At 38.9% G+C, this 10981-nt stretch overlaps 1 protein-coding gene across 1 annotated transcript in view; it reads left to right on the forward strand.

Moving 5' to 3' along the window:
- Positions 1 to 10981, forward strand: part of LOC107084231 (receptor tyrosine-protein kinase erbB-4-like) — a 367984-nt gene that overhangs the window by 297056 nt on the left and 59947 nt on the right. Inside the window, exon 21 of the mRNA XM_015373962.1 lies at positions 5389 to 5574. Within this exon, the coding sequence (XP_015229448.1) occupies positions 5389 to 5574 (186 nt within the window). The remainder of the gene's footprint in view (positions 1 to 5388; positions 5575 to 10981) is intronic.

Genomic DNA, 10981 nt, shown 5'->3' on the forward strand with positions numbered 1-10981 from the left:
ATCAAGTTTCCTTTTTAGATTACATTTTCTTCACATCTGAATTTAAAAAATGTGATTGGTTTTTTTTCCCAACTTACTTTTACAAAATGTGTTCTTTGTTTACAACAATAGTGAAACTAAATTGGCTCTATAACTTGTAGGCATTGTTAGGCAAAGTCTAATTCAGTGTTTAAGATTTTGGGAGATTCAACCACTGCTGGATTCCACACAGCTTTTAACAGAATAATGTAGAACATTGGCTATGATAAGGTTTAACCTGGGTTAAGTCATCAGCAACAAAAGTTAAACAAGTTATCATTATTCCTGCTGCTGTATTTGTAACACATGAAAGTATTTATTACACTTTTTTTGTGGCTTATTAAACTAGTTCCAGTTTTTGAAATACAGTAACTTTTTATAGAGATGCTCCTGTATGTATATTCCCTGTTATCCTTCCTATTTGACCTTTTTTCTTCTACCTATTTTTTCTTATCACTGCATTTTGCTTGCTTCCTTTCTCTCATTCTCCCCGGGGGTGGGGAGGGTATCTGTCCATCCAGAGCCAATATGCTCTGTCTGTTGGCTTGTTAAACAGCAATCTAAAGGCAGGCTCACGCTTCGCCACAGAGAAACTGGCCACTGGAGTGCCGGCTCCAAAGCACACTCAGAAAATCCACAAAAACGCGCGCACGGACACGCTCACACTCATATGCAAAGAGTAGATCCATCACGATGTACAGCCTCCAAGGGCTTTGCATGTAAAATATGTAGTGTGGTTCGCTTGTGTTAGTGAATATAAATCAGAAGTGTTTATTTAATAACTGAAATACAGTAATTTAAATCACACCTATGGAGATAGGGACTTCCAGAAACATGCAGGAGTTTTGCAAATTTCTGCTAGTCTATCATTCAGCATATATGTCCTAAATGTGTGTGTGTGTGTTGGGGAGGAAGTGAGCCAGGGAGCGGAATGGGGAAAGTCGGGTCAGCTGGCAGTAATGGAGGTCAGCGCTCAGGGAGATGAGAGAGAAAGCAAAACACACATAGTCACAAAATGTCGCACACACTTTCAGGAGTCCTCAACGTTTGCCCACAGAGTAGAAAAAGATTTAACCGGACATAGTTTATGACTCTTGGGACAGAAGAAAAAGACTTAAAGCCTTACTTTTGTCTTCCTCTCCTGATCTAATGTCTGGCTGAAAGTTTGAAGTCTGCATAAAGCATGCAGAGGTCTGCGTAAAGTGTGGAGTCTTCTGTGAAAAGTTTGCTGTCATCTGCGTAAAGGGTGCAGTCGTTTGTGTAAAGCGTTCAGTTTTCTGCATAAAGCATAGAATCATCTGCGTAAAGAGTGCAGTTTTCTGCATAAAGCATAGAGTCATCTGCGTAAAGAGTGCAGTTTTCGTCTGTGTAAAGCACAGAGTTTTCTGCGAATAGCATGAAGTCCTCTGCGTAAAGCCCTGAGTCGTCTGCGTAAAGAGTGCAGTTTTCTAAGTAAAGTGTGCACTCGTCTGCTAAAAACGTAGTCGTCTGTGTAAAGCACAGTTTTTTGCGAATAGCATGAAGTCCTCTGCGTAAAGCGCTGAGTCGTCTGCGTAAAGAGTGCAGTTTTCTAAGTAAAGCGTGCACTCGTCTGCTAAAAGCTTAATCGTCTGTAAAGCACAGAGTTTTTTGCGAATAGCATGAAGTCCTCTGCGTAAAGCGCTGAGTCGTCTGCGTAAAGAGTGCAGTTTTCTAAGTAAAGCGTGCACTCGTCTGCATAAGGTAGCAACTGGATTTATGTTGTGAAGATGTTGCAACCCCTTCTTGAACAGGAAGCTCCTAATGTTGCTGAAAAACATCATGACAGCACGTGTCTCCCTGCTCATGGTTTGAACTAATTTAGTCCACTCTCCCTCTAAGATCAATTTTCTGTATATAAATTTTAAAGAGGACCTCATCCATTTGTCAGCTGCCCTGAGGGCCAAGCCTGGATATCCACCTTCTTGACCATTTGCCATATGCAAAGAAAGCCAGCGTGTGTCCTTGAGTGTTGCAAAGAGTTGGCTAGGGACTGTGCCTCCATGCTTGAATCTGAGCAAGAGAGTCAGAGAGAGGCACAAGGAGATGAGAGCAGCTAAACCAAGTGCCTTCCCCCAACAACTGCAATCGCAGCTTCTGCCACAAGTACCCGTCTTTGCAATCATAACACTTCATCACCACCTCGCGTCCTTCTGCTTTTCAGCTCTGCTTTGACAATTACCCAACACTGAGCCCCAACTGTTCAAACCTCTACATTCATCTGCTGCGGAGAGGGGAAGCAGGAGGGGGGGGGAGTGTGATTAGGAGAATACACGTGCACAAGAAAATGAAACAAGAGTGATAGAGAAAAGACAGAAAGGAGTTTTTGATCGCAAGCAACATGCTGGACATCTCTATCTCTGGTGTTCTAAATGTGTCTGTGCAACATCTTCCTTTGCTAAAATTTAGATGAAAGCGGTTGTGCTTGTACGACTTTGAAGACAGAGTCTTTCAAGATTTCCCCCTCTGTTGAGTTTTCTGGACATATGTTCTGCATGCAGAGGTATTGATGATCCCAGACGTTTGGAGTTAGGGATCTCACTCCAACTCTAAATTGTTTTTGATAATTATAGCCAATACATTGAACCAGACTTAAATTAAACATCTGATTTATGAAAAAATAATAATAATAATTGAGGTTAGATGTTTATAGGAAAACTGAAAAAAAAAAACATTTAATCTCAAAAAGTGTGTTTTTTTTTATCGTGATTTCCCCCCTCACCAAATTTGCATCATTGGTGAGATTCAAGGCTATTAAAGTAGATGTGTGTATAGCCTTTTTTAAGCTGCTCTGCACCAGCAGCAGGGCAACAACAAGATGGCGAGACTTTCCAGATGTATATTGTTATAAAAATATTTGTTAATGTATCTGGATTTATCGTATTGTCACACGTGTTTTCTTTATTGACAGTAGAAAACCCCAATTAAAACATATATATTGGGTAGGGGGCATGTTTATCAAACACAGTACACACAATTATTTGCGATATTTCGTTTTTTTGTGTGTCAATGTCTAAAAGTTTCAGTAAAAAGAAACAAAATTCTTAGACAGCTTAAAGCAATGATTGTTTAAACTTGTATTTTAACAGTGTTACAGGTCAGTGACAGTAACACCCTTCCCCATAAAATCCTTCATGAAATAATATTTCAGCATCATACGTACTATAGGGAGGTACGCAGCATTATATCCTGGAAAGTACATCAGCTATCACGTTATCAGCCCCTCTTATGTCCAGATTATATTCTTGGGCCAGTAAGGCTGACCGCATTAACCACCGGCTGTGGTTATACATACGGTTCAGGAAGACTACTGGATTATGGTCTCTATAGACTAGTGTTGCACCAATACCAGTATCGGACGGGGCCCCGATACTGCCCTAAAATGGTGGTATCGGTATCGGCGAGTACCAACAAATAGGGCACCAATACCATTTTGAGAGCCATACGTTTATTCAACTATTGTCACCCACTCCTGGTAGACAATAAAACGTTCTACTGGATTCACTTTGTATTAGATTTTTTCCTGCTTCACAAAGCAAGGCAGCAGCTTGACAAAGCCATGATGGCAATTATTTTACATTATTATGGTATCGGTATCGGCCGATACTGCACAGACAGGTATCGGGTATCGGTATCGAGGCCAAAAAATGGCATCGGCGCAATACTACTATAGACTATAACAGGACTTGTTGAACCCACAAACTTCAAAATGCTGCAAAGCCAGCAGCATGGTCAATGTTTCCTTCTCAATTTTAGAGTAGTTTAATTGATGAGGTTTGAACTTAGCTGAGTAGTAGGAAACTGGGTGACTGATGTCATCGGTTCCATCTTGGAGCAATACTGCTCTAGCCCCAGTGGTGCTGGCGTCCACTTCGCTAAAATCCAGAGCCGCCAATACAGGAGCGCTGCATAGAAAGGACCTCGCACAGTCAAATGCATGCCGACATTCAACAGTCTACATGAATTGTTCCTTCGGACTACACAACTTTGTCAGAGGAGCCACCACCATTGAGAAGTTCCTGCAGAAACATCTTTATAACCAACCAAACCCAAGAACCGCCGAAGCTCACGTCTTGTGGTGGGCACAGGGTAGCTTAGGATAGCGTCAACCTTTGCATTCACGGGACATACCTGGCCATGGCCTATTTCCTTTCACCAGATAGGTCACCCCCGCTTTGGCAAACTCACATTTAGCCAGATTCAAGGTGAGAGAGGCTTGAGCTAGACAGGCAAACACAGTCTTAAAGTCTTCAAAGTGAAAAGAAAGTACAATACCTGAACTCCCTGGCTAACCACGACACAAAAATGGCAGAGAACCCCTACCAGCTTCCACTGTGAACAGAAAAATGCTTTAGTTAGCCAATTATTCAAACACAAAGTAACACTCAGCTCACAGACAAGATCACAACAGATCAAGGCCCAGGGAATAAGAGAAAAAGGGACCTGACATCTCAGGTTTGAAGCTCTTTATGGGGTGGCTGACGAGCTTCAACACATTGCACCTGTACCAGCCAGGTAGACCTGAAACACAAAGAGAGAGCTCTCTCATGAAGAGAGCTCCTAGAGGTCAGTGACCATAACAAACAGCTCCACCTAAAAAAGAGACACAAATAAACACAAAAGCTTCTTGGTCAATGAAACTTCCTATCAAAGGGGGAAAGATGAATCTACTGTATAAACTATTGACACCTAAAGGGCAATCAGTGAAAAAGAAATTTTGTGGTAATACTGGAGTACTCTAGAAAATGCAAGTTCATGTAATTAGTGTTATTACCAGTAGAAATTGAAAGTTTTCTGTATCCCTAAGTGAAGAAAATCAATTAGAAGACAAAAAAAAATAAGTGCATGAAAAAGTGTAACCATACAATGTTTTAAAAGAAACAACCAAATAATGTGTTTATTTCTTATTGCATGTCAGCAATTTAGTGGAGAGTGTTAATGGCTTTTTACATGTATTTATTAGTAGTATTTATAATTACTCATTTATAAGGACAGTTTTAGAGTTAATTTATGATGAAAGAATCATTACTCCTGTTTTTGTCATTGTACATCAATTAGTAAAATAAAAATAACTCAACATTAGTGCAAATAAACAATTAACACATTAAAAAGTTGGATATTAAGGAAAAATAAATAAATAATTTAAATATTGTTTTATATAATTTTATAGCTATATTTTCAAGCATTATACTTTATTATATTTTTCGAAATTAAATTTAATTATAATATATATAAAAAAAAATTTTAAAAAGGCATAACAAGAAGAAATGATGCACATCTAACAAAAGCAAATGAAGGGTCCGCTGCCATCCCATTTAGTCCCTCTGTGTCTCCTTGTCCCATCTCACCTAGGAGGCCCTGATCATGGCCAGCATGGAGCACCCCCACCTGGTGCGCCTCCTTGGTGTCTGCCTGAGTCCCACCATCCAGCTGGTGACCCAGCTCATGCCCCACGGCTGCCTCCTGGACTACGTGCACGAACACAAAGACAACATCGGATCGCAGCTGCTGCTCAACTGGTGTGTCCAAATCGCAAAGGTAGGCCTTCGCTTTCCTGCAAATAGATTGTAAGGCTTTATGTTGGTTTTTATTCCAACGATGTTGTTAAGTCCAGTGCGACAAAACAGGCTCAAATGTCCCAGACAGGAAACTTTTAATCTCTGATTACCTTTAAATATCGAAACTTCGTTTAATGCAGCTGGCATGTTATATTAGATAACCGCCTAAACACTTGCTTTAATCTTTGCCACTCTTCCTCCTCATCGTAATTATTGTGCCGACCCTTTTCCCTGTTGTCAGCAATGTTAAGCAACAGACACGCCTTGTCAACTTAAACTCTGTCCTCCATCTCATTAATCTCTCAAAGTTCAGACCTCAACTAATACCTCTGCAAAGAATGACTGTAAGTGTGCTATGTTTGTTAACTATTGTATGCTACTTCTGTCAGACCTTTTCTGAACTTTTGAATAAAAAACCATGAGGTTGTTTTGCTGTAATGACACCACGTGTCTGTAGAAATCTACTTGATACAAAGGAATCCTCTATCGGCTTTTATCACAGTTCTTTCAGAGGTATGATGGACCATTTACAGCTACGCCTATCATTATACACATCCAAGGCAAATTTTGATTTAAATCATTTTTAGTCACCTATTGCTGTAGTTTTAGTAGTGATTATTCAACTGCCACAGTTTCTGATTAGGTTTAAATATAGATTCATGGATTATTTTTACTTTTTAAAACTGCTGTTCATACTGTTTAGTTATTTTTTCTTTTTAATTTTTTCTCAATTCCTTTCAAAACATCTAGGTCATATAGACCTGGTTCTTTATTCTGTGTTCTGGAATGTGCCTTTGTACTAAAGATAAACGTATTGAACTTTGCAGCACTAATTCAGAAAATATATGTAACTTGTATATTTAATATGCCTGTTACTATGGAAACTGCTAAAAAAATATGTATTCTCAAAAACTGAATTTCCCTTTTTATGTATTTTTAAAAAAGTTATTGCTAAGTTGTAACTAGGTTATTACAAAAATGCACTGATATCAGATATATTTTACTGAAATCTTTGTTCTTGCCATTACAGAGAAAAAGAATACTTAATGCAAGCTTAGTTAACATTCGCCTATATTCAAAGAATTGTTGACTTTCAACAGGTCTGTTACACTTGAGATGCGTTTTTTGTTGTACTCCTTTTTTACAGCTTTTTAGAGCATACCTTTTTCATCTTCATCAGCAACAAATCGGCTTTGACTTTTGCTTTGGAAGGTTTCAGAGCAGCAGAGCTCTGCTTACAGAGCACTCTAGGTACCATACTAACCCGGAGATGCCTCTATAGATAAGTGGGGGCTACTTCTTCTGGCTACCCCCACTTTTGCTTCTTGTGGCTTGCCTTTTTATGGTATATTACAACCATTTAAAGGGCTACATTAAAACTGGCTGTTGGAGGGAAAATTTAATTACTATCGGGTCCTTAAGTGTCTCAGCACTTTTTCAGTATCTGTATCAGTATATTTTTTATTGTGTACATTTTGGGAAATTTTCCTTACAGTTTGGAAGGAGAAAAACGAACAAGACAATACCCTTATACATAGGATCAGTCACACACTAAACCAATCACGATACAATCAATGCTGGTGAAGATTCTCAATCATCCAGGTCATAGTCATTCCAAAAAAGTTAAAAAACAATCCACTGGATTTTGTTTCCAAGTTTAAAGACGTTTCGCCTCACATCAAGGAAGATTTTTCTATTCACAATGTCAGGAATACTTTCAGGAATCCACCCTTTTGGAATGGGGGTAGTTTGGCTTCTCTTGATAACCTGCAATGCCCAATACCTGCCTGTAGCATTGCAGGCAAACAAAAGAAGCCAAACGACCCCCATTTCAAAGGTGTGGACCCGGTTTTCTAAACAAAAACAAGGCTTTATTGGGCTACTGTATAAAGCCTTCGAACTCAATGCTATTTCTTACATTTTGAATTTGAAAAGCTTCCTGGATGGGAAGCGAAACATCTTCAAACTTGGAAACAAAGTCCAGTGGATTGTTTTTTTTTATTTTTTTTACTTTTTTGTAATATAATCAGTTACATACATACAGTATAGAAGTATCAGTTAATGTCATGATGGGTCTCAAAGATCTAACCCACATGCAGAAAACCACTCAGAGGCACAGAAAAAGTTAACAGTTTATTGGTGAGGTTTACAAAACTCAGAGAGAGATAGAAAAAAACAGGTTATTCTCAGATGGGGGGAATCCTGCGGTCAGCTGAACTGGAACCAGAAACTCTAGGGGGGAGATCACAGTGATGAGTTCAGGGTCCATAGGAAAATTGATCGAAGGAGATGAATGGAACAGTTTTGACTCACATAGTATGGTTCTTGATTGATCCTTGGGTCCAGTTTGTGGGGGAATTGTCCAGAGATGATGGTTACTTGTTGGAGGGCGGACAGGCAGACTAATGGTGGGTCCAGAGGAGCAGCGGAGTAGACTGTCAGACTTTCTTGAGGAGGACTTGAACGGATCTGGTCAAGGTTTCCCCTTGCTCAATGTGAGACGAATAATTCCTTCCAAGGAGAGAAGGACCAGGCTTATCCAGCGGATTGGGGGGTTATCCTGTCGGAGAACCAAAGAGACAAAGAGGTAAAAAACCTAAGACTCACAGAGGCAAAGACTAAAGGTTAGACTCAGCTAAACTTAGAGAGGCTAGAGTACCCAATACCTGCAAACACTCGAGCTGGTGACAGTCCGCTGCTCAAATACTCCTCTGGTGATGACCCAACGAGCCGCAGGTGTGGGGGGAGGGGACCGGAAGAGGCCCTCCAGGCCAAACAGGGGAAAGGGCACCATCTAGTGGGTAGGAGAAGAAACTAAAAAGAAAACACAAAAACATTCCCCACAAACAGAACCCTAACAGTTAAGACAGGCTTAACAACAAAAGAAGCCCAGTTATCTTTAAAATATACCTTTAGGATGGTCTGAGTTAAGTTTTTCCATCTGTTAATTCATGGTTTTGGTTGCCTGAAACCCTGCCAGATGGCGGTAGCTCAAATTCAACATAGAGTGGATGATTTGAAGAGTGAATTACTTGATCTGCCCTTTGTAAGACTTGCTTTAGAGTTTCTTTAATTTTCCAACTGTCAGTTTTAGAAAGCCAGGTTTTGGTTAAAAAAGCATCTATGTATTCATAAGGTGAAGGATATTAGCATGGAACAAATTTATTTTCTGGATATAAAAATAATTACAAGCCAGTGGTATCAGGCCTGATACCAGTATCATTATTCCTAGTTATTACATTTTTAAAGGCTGTCATGATACTACCCTAATAGCCTGATAATGATTTATTACATTATTGTCTAAATGTTATTTTCTTTTCAATTTGAACTTTTTATTACACAATTGACCTTTTTTTGGCAGGTAGGGCATTATTACCTTTTATCGGACAAATATTGATGAAAAGTTGGATTTGACTGATTTTGTCTCTTTCCTGAACAAACTATTAGAGCCTCGCTAAAATTTAGGCTGTGTTCAGTAATATCAGCTCTCTAGGTGCACTGGATTAAATGTCTTATTGCTTCCCAGCTGGTTTCCACAAAATTCTTAAAAGACTTGGTTGTGATAGTTGATCTGGTTGGTCAAACGCGTATGTTGGTGAGAAAGTGATAGACAGATGGTTTGTTCAATCACCTGCCAAGTATTTTTTAAAGTCCCTTTTTTCTTTTCCTCACATTTTCCATGGTCATGTTCCCAGATGGTCCCCCAAAACAAACCATCTGCCACTGCAGGTTGGTCAAATGGAGGAGTTATCAATTAAATAATATCTTAAAACTCCTAAAATCTGCAAATGTATAGCAATGCCATGAGTTTTATTGAAAATGAGGATCAGTACCTCTAAAGCTAAAGGGAAACTGAAACTACTATAAGAGTATAGCAAGTATAGCAAGTCAGTATATATTAAAGATATAAACATTTTTTTTTTTAAATCCTTAATAGTGATTAATTAGATTCAGACCTGTCTGGTATCAGCCGATCAGTTGTAATTGATTTCCATGGGTTGTTAAATGCCCTGTGTTCTGGTTTAGTTTGGCCAACAGTCATTTGTCACGAATAGAAGCTCCTGTTTCTTTGGATTGGGGAGGTCAGTGAGGGAGTGCTTAACCCCTTATCCAACCATGATGGATTATTCCCTAGACTTTGAGGAACAGATTGCTATAGCAGGTAATTAATGCCACCATTGGATTGATTTTACCTCAAAGGGAAAATGTTAGGGTCTTGACCCATTGAGTTAGAGATGAGAAAAGAGATTATTTATAGCTGGCCTTGACTTGTGCATTCAGCTTAATAAATAGGCTGAACATGATTTAACAGATCCTACATTCTTGAATGGCAGGGTAAAGGTAACTAAGTGAAAATTATAAACTAGCACAAATCTTTAGGGGAATTGATGTTTGGCTATGAATGGATGAGATTTCTCGATGTCTGTTTGTGGGTTTTATGTCATCTTAAAACACAAAATAAACCTATAATTTTAGCAAATTTTTTTCAGGAGGATTGCTTTATCTGATTAAACCTTTCATGAACAAGACAAATGGTATTAGAAAAGTTCCTTTTACAGCTATTGAAACAGAGGGCTGGATTAAAACTTGCTGTTTGATGGAAAAGGACTCTCTTAGCACTTTTCAGACACAAATATGAGTACGTATACATGAGCCTGCTTTGAATTGTGCATTGGATGTTTTCAGAGCAGCAGAGCTCTACTTACAGGCCACTCTGGATGACAAGTAAGGGCTGCTTCCTTGAACCCCAGTCAGGTTTCTTCCTGTTAAAAGGGGGTTTTTCCTTTCCGCTGTCGCTACAAGCATGCTTAATGTAAGGGATTGCATTCGAGTCAATGAGTCGATGCAATCAACTGGTTTTCTTTAGATGGAAAACTTTGAATCAATTTGACTGTATGATCTGGTGAACTGTAAAGTGCTTTGAGATTATGTGTTGTGAATTGGCGCTATAGAAATAAACTGAATAAACTCAGAGATAAAGCTGCTGAAAGCAGCATTTTCACTATCTTTTATAGATTTTTATGTTATTATAGGTGTAAAAAATCTTTATTTTGTTATATACACTGATTCTGGAAAAAAGTTGAAAATAATTGCTTTATAAATGTTTTATGGCCATCAAAGTGCTTCAGAATCTTTATTCTTCAAAATTCTTAAAATTCTATGGGTCAAATACTAAAGCAAAGCATAGTAAAAACATTTGAAACAATTTGGCACATTTGGAGATTTTTGGACACGCTGGTGACACCAGAAGTTCAAAGCCCCACAGCTCTGGAACTGTCTGAAATTTTCTGCATTTGTGGTTGACACGATGTAGAACAAATGTAATACAATGAGACCTGCCTTTTCTCAAGCATTTCTTTATTACTGCTGTTGAAAAAAGATCTATA

The sequence above is a fragment of the Cyprinodon variegatus genome, unplaced genomic scaffold (genome assembly GCF_000732505.1).
Source record: "Cyprinodon variegatus isolate N-32 unplaced genomic scaffold, C_variegatus-1.0 Scaffold95, whole genome shotgun sequence".
Lineage (NCBI taxonomy): Eukaryota > Metazoa > Chordata > Actinopteri > Cyprinodontiformes > Cyprinodontidae > Cyprinodon > Cyprinodon variegatus.